This window comes from Eublepharis macularius, chromosome 10 (genome assembly GCF_028583425.1).
Source record: "Eublepharis macularius isolate TG4126 chromosome 10, MPM_Emac_v1.0, whole genome shotgun sequence".
In the NCBI taxonomy this organism is placed as follows: Eukaryota; Metazoa; Chordata; class Lepidosauria; order Squamata; family Eublepharidae; genus Eublepharis; species Eublepharis macularius.
Genome location: NC_072799.1, coordinates 20,321,023 through 20,340,319, shown reverse-complemented (window position 1 = coordinate 20,340,319; position 19,297 = coordinate 20,321,023). Strand labels below are relative to the sequence as shown.

Sequence of the window (19,297 nt, the reverse complement as noted above, 5' to 3'; positions counted from 1 at the left end):
ATTTCCAGCCTGCTTGCCCACCTGAGTGCTTGAGAAACAATCCTCCGGCATGCCCCAGAAGTGGTAGGCCCACTCACCTGCCTGCCCGAGCACCAGACGAGCGACCCTCCTTTGTGCCTGTGAAGGGGTTGCCCCGCTCACCTTCTCGAGCACCCGAAGAGAACCCAGCCAGCCCAGCCTCCTCCTGAGTGCTGGGGAAGCGACCGGCAGGCATGCCTGGATGCTGGGCCAGTGATGACATCACTTTGTAGAAGTGACACCAGCAGCTGGAGTTGGGAGCGTGCGGGCACATGCACCTCAGGGAAGTCCCTGTCCATTTGCGGGGGGTGGGGGAGGCCATCTGGCTACCCTAGCACTGGGAGACGTCCTTCTTTGCAGGATCCTGAAGCACAGCCCAGTTTCAGAAGCCTCCACACCTGCCCACAAATGCAGCTGAGCCCGATCAACCTCCAACCTATTGAGGCTGAGGCTTGGGAAGGCTGCATTGCTGGATCAACCAGCCCACAGGCCAGCCCTGCGTCTGCTCCAAATCTCTGAGCGTTACTCTAGCCAGCCACGCCCAGGGCCTCCCTCCAGCCCTGCCTGCCTGCAGAGCACAGGGCAGTAAACACGCTATCAATACAGCCATCCCGACAAACAGACTGGCCCCTGCCAGGGTGATAAAAAGCAGCACAATTTCCATTACCAGGTAGTGATAAGGTTGCCGGCTGACTTGGGGGGGGGGGGGATGTCCTGTCCCTTTAATGGAGGTTTAATAAACAGGACTCTGCAACTGAAGCTTTGCATGGAGCTAAGCAACTTCACCTGCTATTATAGGGGCAGCTAAAGGGACCGATTTAAGAGTTGGACATCCAAATAGCAGCCGCTGCCTGCTCAGGACTGTCTCCCTCAGTATGCCGTTAAATCAGCTTGAAGGCCAGCATCAGTTAAAGGGAAAGAGAAGGGGGAAGTCAGCATGTTCCGCCTCATTAGAGCTTAAAAAGTCCTGGATGGGCATGGGGGTGGGATTTATTCTCCCTCTCCACACCATGTTTGAAGTGGCAAAATACCTTCTGCTGTCCAACAGCTTCCCTGACTAGCTAATGTTTTCACAATATGAAAACTCTTTTCAGCCTTCCATGGGAAAGATGAATCAATTATTTCCTTTGTTAATTCGTTTCTCTGTTCCACCAGGTTCAGAAGAGGCTTAAAACTTGAAAACAAAATTCCACTAGGAAAAGCAATACAGTAGTTTGTTCCAAACAAACTTCCAAAGATCTGGAAGTCTTAAAGGACTTTCAGTTCAGCAAAGGGCTCCCCCTTTGCGGAAGAATCCTTCCATTCATGCATACAGTCTTTCCTTCAACCAAAGAATCATTCAGTGAATATTAGATTGTAGTTTCAATGGAAGTGCGAATTAGGATCCTGCATGATATTTTGTCTGCTTTACATATTTTGAATGCTTTACCAAAAAATCAAAGAACGATATTTCTGCACCACCATTTCCATGCACAGAATTTGTGGAAGATCCCTTCAATCAGCAAATCTAACCCAGTGAGTAAGTAGCATAGGAATAAGGGGTGGGAGCAGCTTCCATGGCTTAATTTCTGTGTGTCGTTCTGCTGTTAAAGACAGAGGAGGCAAGGTAGGGTTTTTTTAAAGGACCATTTAATTTAGTTGATGGTGCTTCATGTGCTACCAATATTAACCAGCAGGTGGCACCATTTCCCAACACACAAATATTTCAGCCTTTCAGTCATCTGGCAAAAGGGTATACTATTGTCTTGATACAATTGTCTTCCTCTTTTTGGGTTACTATCTCTCACAACATGGTGACACAAATGAACATGAGCAGTCTTTAGAAAGGCAAAAAACAGAAAGCCGAGGGATTTCCGACACGAGTTTCTACAAACCTTGCAAAAGCCTAATTTGTGCCATTGTTTAGACTGCAAAACAAATAAGAAGGTATTCTCAAGACAGCAATAACTGGATAACAAGTGGATGCCTGAGCAGCTGCAAAGATGTAGGAGGGAGGCATGATTTGTACTGGAGAAATAGTAGGTGGAAGGGGATTGCTTACCGTTCTCTGCCCTGTGCCCCTCCATTCAGATGTGCACTTGCCAGGTTGAAAGGGGAAAAGGGCCAGAGGAGGGGCTGTAAGGGGAAACAAGTGAGTGGGGAAAGGGTTAACTACCTCCACCTGCCACCTCTGTGCTGCAAACGGGGCCAGCTCCACACTGCTTTGCATCTTCTGGCAGAGACCCCGATTCCCAGATCTGAATGAACTTTAGCCCGACAATGGTGGAAATCTGGCCCTCTCTCCTGGCTTTCCTCAAACTGTGCAAAACTGAATTATTCGAGAGGGCTTTTTTAAACTCAGGAAATAGGGCTGTACTGTAAGAATTGGCTCAGAGCGATGACTTGGATAAGGACCAGGTCTGCAAGTTATTCTGTTGAGTTCTGGCTGTTGATGTAGATATGCTCCTACTGGGTAGTTTCTGCATTGTTAAAGATGTCCCTGTTTATGCTTTGTTTCAGCAAGGTTTCATCTTTGTGTTTCTGATTTATGCCCATTTCAGATTTCTGCATTAAACGTCATTGACTTTCACTGTGTAATCTGCCTTGGGTCGCAGTGAGAAAGGCAGACAATAAATAAATATATTTATTAATTAATTTTGTTTATATAAAACTTTAATCTCCTTGATAATGATCTAGAAAGATCATTGCCCTTGTTTTGCTTTTGCAAAACAAAACACTCAGTTTAATCAGGGTGGAATGAAAATGAAAATGAACGATAGCTGCACCGGGTAGTGACAAAAGACCCCAAAGCCAGTTTGTCATCTGGTTGCGAAAGCATTCTTAAATCCTAAGGCTAAACATATAAGATGTAAAATAGATGAGGAGATCCATGAGCATATTATGTCAGCGCCGTGTTAAGTTTCGTTGCTGCTTCAAGGCCCATGGTTAAGAAATGAGGTTTAATCCTTTCACTCCACAGTTTTGCAAATCAACCCCCAGATTGTTATAGACCTTAAAAGAAAAAAGACAATTGAAAGACAGATACCCATCTTTTTTCCTTTAAAAGACTGATGACAGTGGAGGAGAATGGTTTTAGAACAATGCAGGCATGGAAGGGTTAAACCCACTATACCTTTTCTTCCACCCTAATCCAAGTTAGGTTCTGTACAGCTATAGTTTATCTTTAAAAGATGCTGGGAAGATCTGATCATTGTAATCCAACTCTAATTTGTCTTTAGAAGATGGATGGAGATCTATGATCTCCTGTCCATCTGGTTGGACTTTAAGTGATCCGTGAACAGACCTTCTGCTTAATTTTCTCAACAGCAGTTCCCAGGGTGAGAATGAACTGACTTTCAAACACCCTTCATTGATCTGCCATAGTACATGCTATTTGTTGGTTTATATGTGTGGTCTCGTGCTGAGAGCTACTGTCTGGAAAGACTATGGGGAAAGCCCCAGGTAACAAAGAATCACATTGCATTGTGGAGATATGGCATGTCCCCAGGGACTCACCACTCCGTAACTCTTTTTAACAGTGCTGCAGGGCCCCAATTCTGGACAGGGGGGGGCAGGGGAGGCATTATGCAAGCACATAACCCCTCCCAGTACCATTTGGGGTCAGAAAAGCGGTGCATGGGGAAGGCAGGATCCCCCTCCTGCCCTCGCGCCATGGTGGTCCCAACTAAAATCAGAACCCACGGCACTGTTTTTAAGAAGTTGCTCAGTGGGAACGCACTGCTGCAAAATGGAGGCACGTTCCCAGGATGGATTCACGGGTGCCATCTCGTCTAGTTCAGGGCGTGGTGTCAAAACTTAGGCACTCTCTCCTCAGGGAAATTTGGCTGTCTCCCTCTCTCATCGTCTTCCACCAGTGGGTGAAGAATGTTTTGTTTGAGGTCCCCCCCCAATAACTATTATTGGCCTTCCTCCCTGCCTGTGGTATTTGTATCAATATGGTTTTATTGAATTCTTTGAATATTTTATATATACTCTATTTTAAATCCGGGCTGAAATGTTTTAATGTTTTGGCATTCGCTGCCTTGGGGATCCTATTTGAGTGGAAAGGTGGCATAGAAATGTTTAATAAATTTAAAAAAAAGAATTTAGGCCTCATGGAGAAAGGGGTGGTGGGCATCAAAGGTGATTGTGTTTTTGGCAAGGCTGTTATCTGTTTCACGTGTCCTAACTTGTGCTCTGGACTAGGTGAAAGAAGACAGTTGCCATTTCTATGAGAATGCCTTTTTGACTTGTGTGTGTGTGTGTGTGTGTGTGTGTGTGTGAGAGAGAGAGAGAGAGAGAGAGAGAGAGAATTTTACCCTTCACAGCCTAAATTTAGGCCCTGCATCGAAAATTTCTGCAGCAGCACTGAAGCCAAATTTTGCCTGGCAGAAGCTGCCAACTCAAGTAACAGGCTGGGCTACTTACTGCCTGCCTTCTTTTAGAATTAGCTCCATTTTGTAACATGTTACAGCGACTTTGAGTCTTCTTCACACATGAAGGGGTGGGTGTCCGGGAAGCGTATGCGTGGCTGCCAGGCAACCAGCCTAGCATCACCTGGAAGGAACCCACACAGTTCCTACCATTCCCTCCCCTTAGATATGCTTAGGCTGTCATGACATCAGCTGTAATATAACAGAGGCACTCGTGAGGAATTCTTGAATGCAGGAGAAACAAAGAAGCAAGGAAGAGAGGTTGAAAGTAGTCATAAGGAAAGAGGGAGAGACAGACAGACAGAGAGGACTCCCACAGAGGCTGGTCCACAGGCACAGTGTGTTTTTTTTCTAGACTGGCCCACTGTTCGATCTATTTGTGGATCTATACTATGCAGTAGTAAATAGACTCGGGATACTTTATGACCGTGATTCTTTTTCAGAAAGTTAGATTTCTGAAAAGGGTTCTCTCTTCAGCATGTGGAAACTTCAAAGGTATCTTTGGCTTGTCAGTGTTTTTCTCTCTTATTTAAACTCTGGACTCGGGAGCCATCTATAAATTCACCAGAGACCATTTCAAGCTTGGGTAAAATTTTCAGAAATGCGGCTGTGCTACTAGGTGGGCATAGAAGGAGCAATTACACACACAGCTAACTGGCAGATGACCTGGAGAGGATCATCCTTCTCTGAATTTAGAACCTCATAAGCTGGTAGAGCCGCATACACGCTGCCTTACCCGTCCAAACACTAAAGATCTCAAGTCTTGCAGAAATTCCATTTAAAAAACAACAGAACTGTAACTTTAGAGTTTGGAAATTCTGCTTTGGCAAATGTACCTGTTTGTATCTCATACATTTGTATGTTATTACTATTTATAGACCGCCTTTCTCACTGAGATACAAGGCAGATTACACAATGCCAATGAAAATACAGTATAACCAAACAGCTAGGACGTTCACTGAGCAAAGTGCAATAATGAACAACAGTTAGGACTAGACATGGGCATGAACGGAAAAAAAACAAACATGCTGTTCGTTGTTCGTTGACATCCACGAACAACAACAAACACTGATGAACCTGACCTGTTACCGAACATGTTCGTTGTTCGTTGTTCATGGCCTTTTAAAGATCCCTTTAAACTATCAGCTGGCAGGCAGCAGGGGGGGATTCCCCCCTGTCTCCTGCCAGCTGATAGTTTAAAGGTCCCTGTCCTGCCACTTGCAAGTGGCAGGGCTCTTTAAACACCCCACAATCCCCAGCCCCCACCCCCTGCCCCACCCCAGCGCTGCCAGGCTGCTGCTGCCCAGTGCGAGAGGGGCAAGGAGATTCTCCCTGTCCCTCTTGCACTGGGAGAGCTGGCGCTGCCGGGCTGCTGCGGCCATGTGCCAGAGGGGTGGGGAGAATCTCCCTGGGATCCATGGGTCCTTCCCTTTCCTGTCATTTTCTTTTCACAGTGGAAAAACTGGACTGTCTGCTAGAAGCTATTTTGAGGGGTTAACTTACAAGCCAGAAGGAAAGCCGGCAGGAGTTCAGAGTTCAGACAGTCCATGCCTATGTTGCCAGAGGAATTGATTGAAAGGCGCTAGACTGTCTGGCTTGACGAACGGCTGACGAACACAACAAATGAGGCTTGCAACGACTACTTGTTCATTTAGAATGGGGCCTCATAGACAGTTTGTTCGCAAACAGCAGGTTGGGCTGTTTGTGGCTTTTTTTGGTTCGTATTGCTGTTCGTGCCCAACTCCAGCTTAGACTGGAATGAATCTGTTTAGGATTTCACTGTCAGGTATAGTAGTAGAAGACTGGAAAAAAAGCAAGCAGAAATCTATGCATGGAGAGAAAATCTTTCTGAAACGAAGCAAAACAAATTTACATGGCCTATTTTGCAATGTGGAAACTCCCTAGGAGGCCCTTGTCTACTTCAGCAGAGAGCACTGTAGCATATAGACCCTGTCCTTACCAGTGCATCTTTCTGAGCTACTTCTCACGACACAGCTCTATAACCTGGGTAGAAAGGCCTCCTGAATAATTCAGTTTTGCTTAGTTTGCAGAAAGCCAGGAGAGTGGGAGCTTCTCTGACCTCTTCAGGCAGGCCATTCCATAAGGTGGGGTCCACTATCGAGAAAGCACGCATGCAGGCAGCTGTTGGTAGGGTACTATCTGCAAAGGCTCTGTCCAGAAGAGCAAAGCTGCCATGTTGGAAATAGGAGGACCACACAGATATGAGGAGCCACGGCCATGAAGGGCTTTGAATGTGATAGCCATGACCTCGAATTGAACCTGGTAGCCAATGGAGTGACTGCAGAACAGGAGTGATAGGCATGCTCTGTCTAGCTTCTGAGAGTAAATGAGGTGCTCTGACAGTGCAATCCTAAACAGAGTTACTCCAGTCTAAGCCATTGACTTCAATGGGCTTAGACTGGGGTAACTCTTCTTAGGATCGCACTGTGAGTCAACTTAGAAGAGAGACCTACACCAAGTGTTACACAGTAGTTTGCTCTTGATGTTACCGTACCATGAATCTAGGTAGCCAGATTGGCTTTGTCAAGGTTTGTCAAGGCCATCTTCTGTGCTAGTCTGTTGTGAAAGGCCTTCTTTGCAGTGGCATTTACCTGCTGCTCTACCAGCAGCTCTGGATCAAGTATAACCCCATGGCTCTTCCCTGAGTCAGCCAGGGTCAACGGAAGCTCAGCAAAGGTTGGAAGCGTAATGTCCTTCAAGATCTCTGCTTTTCCAAGCAGCATCACTTCCGTCTTGTCTGAGTTCCATTTCCATTTGTTTGCTTTCAGCCAGTTGACAAGCAGTGGCTCAGTGCCTCTGCTGCATCACCAGGGGCTTTGGATAGCAGGATACAGAACTGTGTGTCATCTGCATATTCCATAGCTGTAAATGAGTTCTCTTAAAGGCTTTATCCCCCCTGTGCAAGCACCGAGTCAATACTGACCCATGGGGGGATCTCACATGTAGAGGTTGAATAACATTAGGGATAAGATAAGCGCCTGGTGGATCCCCACAAGATAATTCCCACACTGAGGGTAGCTGGTCTCCAATAGTAACCCTTTGAGAACATCCCATGAGGAATAATACATGCATAACCAAGGGCCTAACTACACGGTATGGTTTCCTTGGATCCTCTCCAGGTCCACACAGTCAGAGGAGTGCATGGAGTTCCATGCTATGAATTCAGTTTCTTGCTAGCACCAGTTTGGATCTTTGGATCTAGGCTTTACCATTTGTCCACCCTAGCAGGTAAATCTCCACCCAACTGAGAAGTGGGAGAAAAAGTGGTAAAAAATTGCCTCCACAATGACACTCTTAACATTTTACTCATGTTTCTATGGTTTACCACAGAGATTAGGGGAAATTCCTAGAACATCCAATGGAAGTGACATTACATCCTTCTCAAATTCTACTCTTCCTGGGCACAGCCTTCAAAATTGCCTTGAATTTGCAGAGGTGATGCTAGCAACAGTATTTGAATAAGAACCAAGGAGAAGAGATAGGGTTGCCAGCCTCCAGCTGGGACCTGGACTTCTCCGGAAATTACAACTGACCTCCAGGCTAGAGATTAGTTCCTCTGGAGGAAATGGATGCTTTGGAGAGTGGACTGTATGGCATTATAGCCTACTGAGGTCCACCTTTCCCCAAACTTGCCCTCCCCAGGTTCCATCCCTAAATCTTCAAGAATTTCTCAAACCAGAGCTGGCAAGGAGCTTCAGTCTGTTTGACTGACCTGAAATGGCCTGAAGGCTGTATTTGCCCCCACATGCGAAGTCCCCAGTGAGGCAAATAGCTTCTCCCAGGCCTGTTTCAGGTTCAGAAAATAGTGCAGGGGGGAGTCTTCAGCCCCTTCCCCTTGCCTGCCACAGCCCTGATCCAAACTGGGCCCATGCGCACCTGGGAATTTGGTTCCCACCAGGAACTGGCAACACGATGCCTGATTGCATGGGTCCAAAGAAGACCCAGGAAAAAACATAACCTGTTTTTAGGCCTTGAATACAATGCAGACACGAACTTGTAGCCTGAAAATTAGCTATGGGTAAGATTTCAGGTACCGTCTGCCAAGAGAGAATGGTCTTTTGCCCCCAAACAGATTTGATCATGACTAATAGGAAAAATATTTGTTTTCTTCAACAGCTGAGGCCTTGACACTTTGTACTTTGTAGCTACAAAACTCTTGTCTGTCATCGTTTGTTCCTTCTGTCACGTGCTGTAATTTTTAGACTGCAAGCTGTTTGGTTCGCCTGTCCAGCTTTGTTTTCCCTTTCTGACCTTATGATGACCCATTGCAGACAGTCTTCCCCCATCCTGAGTGCACCAATATGAGGCAGCCACTTTCCTTTGCTGTTTCCAGACCACATTGTGGTACCTTGACTGTGAAGATCAGGCTAGCCTCCAAGACAAAGATCCCTAGGGCAGGGTTGGTTTGGAGGAGCTCCCTGCCAGACTCATAGATGTACAATGGAATTTTCTTTCTCATGATTCCTAATAAAGCTGACAGAGAACTTTTGCAAATCCCCTCAAGCCAGGACAAATCTTGGGTGGTCAACGCTGGGTGGTTGGGTGAACGGAACTCTCTCACTTCTGGGGACGCCAACTACCATTTTGGTTTTTTAAACCAGAAAACAAATTGTCATTCTTGAAACAGAAGTAATTGTGGCATCAGAATAAAAGCCTACATTGTGCAAATTGCATTGGTTGGGCAAAGCAGGATGCCCAGTAGGACTGCACTTCCAGTAGCCACATCCTGATCAGGGTCCCACCGAGAAGAACGGCATACAGTGGTCTTAACTCAAGTAAAACCAGGGCTTTTTTTCAGGGGGAACACGGGGGGAACGGAGTTCTGGAACCTCTTGAAAATGGTCACATGGCTGGTGGCCCCGCCCCCTGATCTCCAGACAGAGGGGAGTTTAGATTGCCAAGCGGCGCGGAGGGCAATCTAAACTCCCCTCTGTCTGGAGATCAAGGGGCGGGGCCACCAGCCATGTGACCATTTTCTCCTAGGGCAACCCACTGAGTTCCATCACCTCTTTTCCCAGAAAAAAAGCCCTGAGTAAAACAATTATATAAACAGCACAGCCGTGAATTACTTTATGGCTGGATTTCACGTGGGAGTAGTAAGCAACTGCTGCTTGGAAAGATAAACGCATACACTTGAAGCGTGCTTAAGACCTCAGCCTCAAATCAAGCCTGTGAACCGACATACCACTCATACCAAGGAAAGCGAGCAGATTTTAAGGCTCCTTGGCGTGAAAACAACAACGTCCACTGCTCTCGCTTTCCAACAGGTGGCAATCTTATTTCAGAAGTTAAGAAGGCCCCTTAGTGCATTTCCTTTTTTATCCTCTGTGTTTATTGCAGGGCTTTGTGTGCATTAAGTTTCTGAAGTGTTTATGACATTTCAATCTGTAAGGTGCCATCTATGCCAATGGGACTAGATCGGGCAGGTGCGCCTCGTATGAAAGGCAGCGAAGAGGCTTGCGGCAGAGCTGGCTGGAGTAGCTTGGAATGGATTCCCAGCCCAGCAAGGCTCTTCAGTAACAAGAGGCTTATCTGCGCAGACGGAGAGCATAATGTAACAGGCTGAAGTTTTTGTACGCTTTGCAACTCGCACGATAGATGAAACGTCATAAACTTTAAGAGAACTGTCAATAGGAAGGACGTAATTAGCTTGCTGAAACAAGTAGGAATATTTACTTGCAGATTCCACAACAAATGTAACCTCCACCCATTAGAACGGCAGCTCTCCCGAACAAGACGCCAACCCCACAGCGGGCCTTTGTGCTGAAGGCCCAAAAGAGAGAAAATTTCCCTTGATCATTCAGAGTTTCACCTCCTTCCTAAACAGAGTTCTGAGAGACCACATAGATTCTTCTCAAGGCTGCATTTCCCACATTGAACAGCCACACACACTATGTCATGATGCTACCCATTAATCTTCGTTGCGCGAGGGAGGTTTGGAAAACTGGTACTTAGATGTAGTTGTGTTTTTGACTAAGCTGCCATTTATGTTTTCAGCAATTAGCCTCTTTATTTAAAGCTCAGACTTAACAGCTGCAAGTTATATAACAGTTCTGCGCAGTGAAAAGGAAGGAAATGTATTTATTAGACTTATATCCCACTTTTCTTCCATGGAACTCAAGACAGAAGCCCTGTTCACAGCCTCCAATCTGTATACTGTGTACATCTCATTTTTGTTTATACGTGTACTGAATAATTCTCATGTTACTTTGAATGCATGTACAGCTCAACAAATCCCACTTTTATCCAGGTACTGGTCCCCGGTTTCATTCGTCAACTGAACACACATAGGCTCTTTCTAACAACAACAACAACAACAACAACAACAACAACAACAACAACAACAACAACAACAACAACAACGATAGATTTATGCACCGCCCTTCAGGATGACTTAACACCCACTCAGAGCGGTTTACAAAGTATGTTGTTATGATCCCCACAACAAAACACCCTGTGAGGTGGGTGGGGCTGAGAGAGCTGACTAGCCCAAGGTCACCCAGCTAGCTTCAAGTGGAGAAGTGGGGAATCAAACCCAGTTCTCCAGATTAGAGTCCCACGCTCTTAACCACTACACCAAACTGGCTCTCCAAACTGGCTTACAAACAGATGTAGGCATCTGCATGCAGGATTACAGTTAGGCATGTAATGTAGGGTTCCCGGGTGCTCGTTGGTGGTAGGCAAACTCCCGGGGGTTTGCATCCTTGCCCACCAACTTGCCAGTGATTGGCAAGAGGTAGCAAGCCCCCTGGAGGTCACCCGCCACCGGCAGGCACCCCAGGAACACACGTGATGTATGCAAATGCTCCAGTGTCATTTGGGGTTGATTCTGCACTGAGAAATTTGCACTGGCTCTAACCCAATGTTTTTAGGGTGTGAGAACACTTCCCTATCCCTACATAATCACTGACTTGCAAGTAAAGAGTGGCGATGTGAAGGAAGTCGTATGCACCTAGGCTCTGTCCCCATGATTGGGAATGTTAACAGCAGTATTTGTATCATGGGAACAGAATCTATGTGCATATGCTTCCTATCCACATAGCCTATCCACATGGTCTCAGCCAATTGGAAGCAGGCACAGCTGTTGCCCCAGCCCGCACACAAGAGTGCACCAATCACCCAGGGCCCCACATTCTTGATGGAAGAAGGTAGCTTGCTTAGCAGCAGCAGCCTCTTGCACCTGCTTTGTCTGGGGTTTAGGCAGCCGGCTTCTGAAGCCAGCTGTAGTTCCCACCCACCTTACCCCTTTCTTAGACCCTAGTGGCAGGGGGTAGGTGTGGCTAGTGGCCCAGAAGGCGGTTGCAGTGATTCTGGGGCCCCATCATGGCTTTTTGTGCAGGGCCCCAGAATCGTGAACACCGTTCCTGGCCGTTGTGCTCACAAGAAGGTGGGGCTTACAAGAGGGTGGGGCCAGTGTGCTCTTGCCTGCTGTCCCTTAACAGGCATTGATCTGGGTGGTGGTGACAGCCCTCAAGTCATAGCTGACTTATGGTGACCCCCAGTGGAGATTTCATGGAAAGAGACTAACAGAGGTAGTTTGCCGTTTCCCCTGTTCTTCATTGGTCTCCCATCCAATTACTAACCAAGGCTGACCCTGCTTAGCTTCTGAGATCTGACAAGATCAGGCTCACCAGGGCCATCCAGGCCAGGGCATGCATTGATTTAAGCACATGTAATCTCATCAGTACAGAGCTACTGTCCCTATTTCTGCCTTATGGTAATGTCTTATTAAAATTTTGCCCTTGTGAGTTGATGGCACTGTCATACTTCAGGGTTCAGCTTGCTCCTCAAGGCCTTTAGAAGTTAAATATCTGAGTAAGGGAATATCAACAACAACTGTGCATGTATACCACTCTTCTAGACAGATTAGTGCCCCACTCAGAGCAAGTTAGTGTTATTATCTTCACAGTACAGCTGGGGAGCTGGGGGGTTGACAGGAGTGGCTTACCCAAGGCCACCTACTAAGCTCAAGGCAGCCATGGGAGTCAAACCGGCAGAGTGCTGATTCACAACCCAACCACTTAACCACAGTATGTATTCACATCAACACATGCATGAACACTGACACCCTGAACTGCCACAACATTGTAGGATGAGTATATTTTTCTAGTATATCTCAAGAACAAACCCCCTTCCCATCTTTTAAAACAGTAAGACTGGCTATCGCAGAATAAATGAATGTTGTAACCGGTGAAAAGGGCAGGGCGGTGGGGGAGGGGTGGTGGTCACAAAGTGATTCTTGGTGTAAGAATTGCTGTTGAAGGAAAAGTTGAAAAGTTGGAGGCTGTGCATTTTTAGCTGTGAATTTAAAAATTCTATAATGTGCATTGCATTGTTGGGAACAAGAGCACTTTTCACAATCCAGAGATATTGTGCATACATGGGGTGGAACAGACTAGGAAGGTGGTAGTAAGATCCTCCCTGGCTTTATGGGGATCCACATGAAGTTGTGTAAAGGTCCTACTCTCTTACAAGTGACCCTGTGGTCGGCCCTCTTTCTGAGGCTCTGCATCCTACTCCAACATTCTGGATCTTACCCACATATGCGCTTGTACAGCCATAGGATTTTCCACACATTTTCGTGTGAAAGCATGCGAGCTGGGTGCCATTCCCCTTCCCCTTCCCCATTTGCATTCAGTTTCCCCAGAACAGTGTCTGAAAAGGGATCCTGGCTTTGGAAGTTTCTCTTGCACCCCTCTTTTCCCAACCCCACTCAAAGGGATGGAGAAGGTAAACCACTCCTTCTGCTACACCTCTGAATAACCTTTGAAATGACAGCCTCAGTTTCCTCAAGAAGCTACCAATTCTATTACTCAAGGAGCTCGTTCAAATCTACAAAACATGTTCCTATGTGCAGCAAGCAAAAGATTCCAATCAGCTTGTTTATACCCAGGGCTTTTTTCTGGGAAAAGAGGTGGTGGAACTCAGTGGGTTGCCCTAGGAGAAAATGGTCAAATGGCCAGTGGCCCCGCCTCCTGATCTCCAGACAGAGGGGAGGTTAGATTGCCCTCTGCACCACTCGGTGGCATGGAGGGCAATCTAAACTCCCCTCTGTCTGGAGATCAGGAGGCAGGGCCACCGGCCATGTGACCATTTTCAAGCAGTTCTGGAACTCCATTCCACCGCGTTCCGTTTATACCACTCTCGAACATTTGAGATGAGTTTTTAAAAATGGATTTACGTACCCATCCCCATTTTAAAAAACTTCCAAAACTCAGTCTAGTTCATGACGTTAAGTTTATCTCTGCCATATTATGCTTGCCAATTGTTACTACTTTAGCATAAAAAACAGTACAAGGGGGGGAACGTTGAGAATTCCAACACCTTTCTGATCAGTACAAATTGTTCCTGCACACACCATCTGAACAAATAGCTTAATTCTGTCAATTTTTGCTATTTCCTTCAGGCAGGCGCATCATTACTATTGATCTTATTTAGGAAAATATATTGAAAATGTGGCTTGTTGGAATAATTTTTTCCCAAAGTTTTTTCTTTGGGACCTCACAGGTCCTGCTACTGGATCCTATGCTTGGCCACTTTTCAGTAGGATAGGATTGCATAGGACAGGATTGCAACCGTGCGCATAGGATTGCAACCTCGGACACACGAATGGTTCCTTTACAATGCAAACATGAAAAGAATACTTGAATTACTTAAAATAACAGGAGGAAATATGTTCAGTTGCCACTGCTAAGGAGCTCTTCTCTTTTTGCTACTTCTGTTTCAGTGGAAAACCAGTTCGTAGCCTTCTAAGGAGCTTAAGTTTGTCTGCTGAAGATAAATTCAGTAGTAATGGATCTGAAGTAGGGTTAGCAGCTTGTAACCCGGGTTTCAACATGGATCTTTTATGTCTCCTATAACAGTGGGAGAAAAGACAGCCACACTTTTCACCTGTTTCTCCCCAGTCTTGTCCTGTCCTCTCCCCTCATCTGCTGCGCATCACTCCTGAAATCCTGGTCTGCCCATGCTGAAGAATTAGGTTGCCAGCATACCAGTGTCAACCCCTAAGATGTGCGCAAGTGAGTGGGTGAAGTCCTGACAGTTGGCATTGCCCTGGCACCATCCTGAACATTCTTAGACACTCATAGTGAATGCATGAGCTTTCCAGCGCAGGCAAAACATGGCAAAGCATCATCAAACACCTGGGAACATTCACTTTCCATTGCTGGCAACAGAATAGCCCTGGCTGTGCACATATTTATGCTGCAATAGTTTGAGTCTAGGAAGTGACTGTTCTAAAACCTTATCATGCAATTGAAAGCATATAATAGATAATGTGCTTGTTTATGTACTCTGCATCGGTGGACTCCTGGTTGCTACACCTATGTGATCCTTAATTCAGACATCTTTATGCTTTGTGCCACCCTGTCTGTAGAAATTCGATTGTGTTATTTAAAAGACCTTGGTTGTCTCTTTACACCCCTAAAAACAGTGGATTACTTTGCTCTCTTTGTGTGCTGGAAATGTAGCATTCAAACTGTGTCAACAACCATGTGCTGCAGATGACATTAAACTGTTGTACACTGCTTCCTCCGAATGCTGTCTAACATTGGTTCAGAATCCTTAGTGCTGCTGATACAATGTTTGAAACTCTGCATATAAATTAGACTGCTTTAAATCCCACTGAAGACAATGGGGAGTAAGTTATTTACAATGAGCAGGGACCCCAGCCGCTCTTTCTATCATTGCAAGATTTGAATCAAGTAGCACCTTAAAGAGCCTCAAGATTGCCAGGGCAGGAGCTTTCTGTGGTCTTTAAGGTGTAGCTGGATGCGAATCTTGCTTTCTCCTGAAGATCAACACGGCTATTCACCCCAAACTATTTCTGTCATAGTATCTGCACTACGTGGTCCTTATTCCTTAGATACAAATTCCCTGGAATGTCTTGGATAAAGGACTATTTTGCTCATGAATTCTGGCCCTGTCTTAACTCTAAAAGAATTCTGTGGGGACGTCTCTGAACAATGTTTCTAAGAATAATGAGCAATTAAAAAAAGGATTCTACTTACTTTCCCCTGGTAGTTTCAAAGTTGGGTGTTTTGCTGCTGCTATAGTCCGACTGCCTGGAAGATCTGTTCCCTGTCGCTCCTTTTTGGCTTCTAGGAACTTCGCTTTGAAGAGGGCCTTTTCTAGGAAGGCTTTTTGAGGGGATCCCTGTGCTGTTAGAAAGAGCTTGCATCTTAGCATTAGGAAAGCCGTTATCATTGATCCCTCTTCTGGGACTCATAAGGGTTGAGGAATTCTTCTCCTGTGTTGCTAATGGAGTTTGCAGTCCTAGAGACTCTTTTGTAGGTAGAGGAATGCTACGTCTTTCCTCATCCTCACGGCTTGTATTCACCAAAGAGATTGGATTTTCTGCAGTGGGAGGTGCAGGTGTTGCCTCCATATGTCTGAAGTCCGGTGTTTCACTAGAAGTCAAGCTAGGGTGACTTGTTTCCGCTTCGTGGACCACAGGTATCTCCAGGTCCCTGACTGTGGAACTGGCTCCTGTGCTTCTCCATTCCAAGAACATTAAAACCAGCACCACGTATACCTCCCTCGTTCTCATGTTTTGTAAACGCTGGGCAATGTCTCTCAGATATTCCTCACAGAAAGCTTGTGCCGCCTTTTCCCCATCAGCTGCAGCGTTTGCAACAAACCTGCAGAAATGTGCCCTGCCGGTGATTTTATCTGCGGTGGAGAAAGGAAACAGGTTTTGATGTTTCAAACTGGACCGAGGAAGCTTCGTTTCCTGTTTCTATGGATTCCTCAGTGACCTGTGACCTTTTGGAACTGTGGAGCCAAAATGCCTTAGGGAGAAGCAAAGGGTCTTTGTGGAAGCTGCAGGATGAGGAATAACAGCATAATGTGAACATGGAAATATGTTGTCACTGAAATCGGCTCAAGGGGGATGGGTGGGGACCAAGAATCGCTGAGTAACTTCCTCTTCGCGTTGATCAGCAACAGAGAACACGAGAGATCTGTCAAATGTGCCGCTCGGTTCCTAAAATCTGTTTGGATAGTTCCATAAAGTTATGTCAGTATGTTGACAACTTTAGAGTGGTACATGATTATTAACGGTTTGTTTGTGTCTCTCTCACTATCACCATGGTTCTGCTGTAGCCCTGCTCATATTGACGGTGTTGTATTATTCGACGTGAGAAGACCTTTCTGCATAAGTGGGCGATGTCTACTATTTCAGCTATCACAATAACAGGCTGATTCACACAATAAGGTTTATCTAAGTTGTGTCTGGGTTCCCCACTTTGTCTTTCAGTCAGATGTGAGTTGCATTGTCTTTCAATCTTCACACCCAATTGGGAAACCCAAATAGTGCCACCGTACCATTAACAACAACAACAATAACAATAACTGTGCTTATATACCACTCTTCTAGACAGATCTGTGCTTATATACCACTCTTCTAGAGCCACAGTCCAGAACAGAGGAAGTATATTTAAGCTGTGTTCTGTTTCATTTTGACTTTTTTTTCTACTTTAAAACATAATGATACATTTTGAGACCAATTACAGAACTTTAAAAAATGGGTCTCATTTTGAACTATAAATGTCATCATTTTGGATTATAATTACTTCTGGCATGTGGTAAATTGATGGAGAAAGGGTACCATAAAAGAAAATGACTTTATTTTACTTATTTACTTCATTTATACCTTTCTCCCCAACAGAGATCCAAAGCAACTTACATTGTTCTCACAGCCTCCAGTTTTTCCTCACAACAATCCTATGAGGTAGATTTAACTGAGAATGTGTGACTGATCCAAGGTCATCCAGCAAACTTCCATGGCAGCGTGGTAGGCTTCCCAGTTGCCCAGTTGCTGTGATTGGCAGGAGGTGGCAAGTCCCCCCCGCCCGGAGATTGCCTACCACTGGCATGGCAACCCAGGAAAGTGTGCATCTGGATGCACTCATGGTGAGACGTAATGATGTCACTTCCTGAAGTGATGTCATCATGCCAGCTGCGGGTGTGCTCCTGCTCTTCGCTGGGGTCAATTTTGGCCCCAAATGGGCCAGGATGAGCCCCACGCAAAGCATGAGAGTGCGCCCACGATCGCCATGATGACATTACTTCCCAGAACTGATGTAATCATGCAAGTGCCGGGAGTGAGTGCACGGTTTGCGTATGCATGAAAACAAACACATACAAGGCACGAGGTAAGTGCCAGGTCCCCGCTTCTCCTTCTGGGAGGTTATAGGGACCTGGCAACCCTACAGAGTGGGGATTTGAACCCGAGTCTCCTAGAGACTGTATCATACTGGGTCTGAATGTCACACAGAAATTTGTGAGCCCCACCAGTTTGAGTAGAAATAGGTGTACACATTTTTGTGTATGTGTATTTGCACATGGCGGTATGGGTGCCAACTAGATTTACTGCCTCAGATTCCACAGTGTCGTTGGCTGGCTCTGACTCCAGGAGTAAAAACATCGAGTGTTGGCAGAGTTTATCCTAACTACGAAATGGAGGCGGCGTCTGTGTGTGTGACCTGCCAAATTTGGCATCCCTTCGACCAATTGCAACTGAAACGAGAGCATCTCCTCTGAGTAATTTCGGTCAGCTGCTAAAGTCGCCTCCTGATTTATCTGCTGGTAGCGTAAAGATTGCTTACATCTCTACGGCTGACAGCATCTCATTAACGGCACTCCTCAGGAGCAGGCAAATGCTGTAGGAGACACAAACAACTCAGATTAGCCAGACAGAACCGCTGTGCTAACTTAGGGCTGTAGCAGTCAATAATGATCAGAGCAGAACTGAAAGGAAGCCAAGACAGCGGCAATTGACCCAGACGTACCAGATCACTTATGTTTATGTTACTGTGTACTTTTGAAAGCAAAGCGCTTTGGTTTTCCAAGCCTGGTAGACACCTCCACAAAAGGGTAATTGCTATGTCGGTAGCAGAAACAGGTTTCTCCAGGCTGTGTAGAAAGAAGAGAGCCACACATAATAGAACAGTCAAGTCAGAGCCCAGACATGCCAGTATTTAAGGGCGGCAGATCAACAATTCTGGCCAGAATCAATTACCCCTTATTTCATGCACATTTCAACAAGATGTGATAACAATTGGCCTGAGTTTAATTACAGGGATAGGGAAGAGGGAAGGCATCCCATGACAATTATAAGAGTATGGGGGGGGGTAGACAGAGATACAACTGGGTTAGCCAGCAACGCAACTGGAAATCCGCAGAAGGATAAAAAGGTAGCAGGTGTAATAGTGCTGGCTTTTTGTATAGGACTCCATAAATGGAGGCCTTTTACTTACATGGCATCTACCTGTTTGCACAGTTAGTTGTTCAAATAATCAGGGCTTTTTTTCAGGGGGAACACTGGGGAACGGAGTTCCGGAACCTCTTGAAAATGGTCACATGGCTGTTGGCCCCGCCCCCTGATCACCAGACAGAGGGGAGTTGAGATTGCTCTCCGCACCACTTGGCGGCACGGAGGGCAATCTAAACTCCCCTCTGTCTGGAGATCAGGGGGCGGGGCCACCAGCCATGTGACCATTTTCTCCGTGAGCAACCCACTGAGTTCCACCACCTCTTTTCCCAGAAAAAAAGCCCTGCAAATAACTAAAGACTTCTGTGGCTAAGGAAGGCTTCTATGAGTAGCCTTTTGCCTAAGATAATATGTATAGTATTCCTACTGTATAGTATGTATACGTATTGTATAGATATGTATATTTACTATACATATGTATAGTATTAAACATATATATACAAATATGTATAGTATTCCTACAGAATAGTATTCCTACCATCATACTCTTAACTTGTTAAATTTGAAATGGCATGATCCAATACAACTTGTGAAGAGTTACAGTGCAAAGAAGGGCAAAAAGTAGAAGTATTTT

General features: G+C 45.8%; 1 protein-coding gene across 2 annotated transcripts in view; it reads right to left on the bottom strand.

The window, feature by feature from the left end:
* MMRN1 (multimerin 1) overlaps positions 1–16,222 on the bottom strand; it is a 101,806-nt gene extending 85,584 nt beyond the window's left edge. For both annotated transcript variants that reach the window (XM_054989843.1, XM_054989844.1), the window contains exon 1: positions 15,461–16,222. In XM_054989843.1, the coding sequence (XP_054845818.1) occupies positions 15,461–15,999 (539 nt within the window). In that variant the 5' untranslated portion in view covers positions 16,000–16,222. The remainder of the gene's footprint in view (positions 1–15,460) is intronic.
* Between the last annotated feature and the right edge of the window lie 3,075 nt (positions 16,223–19,297).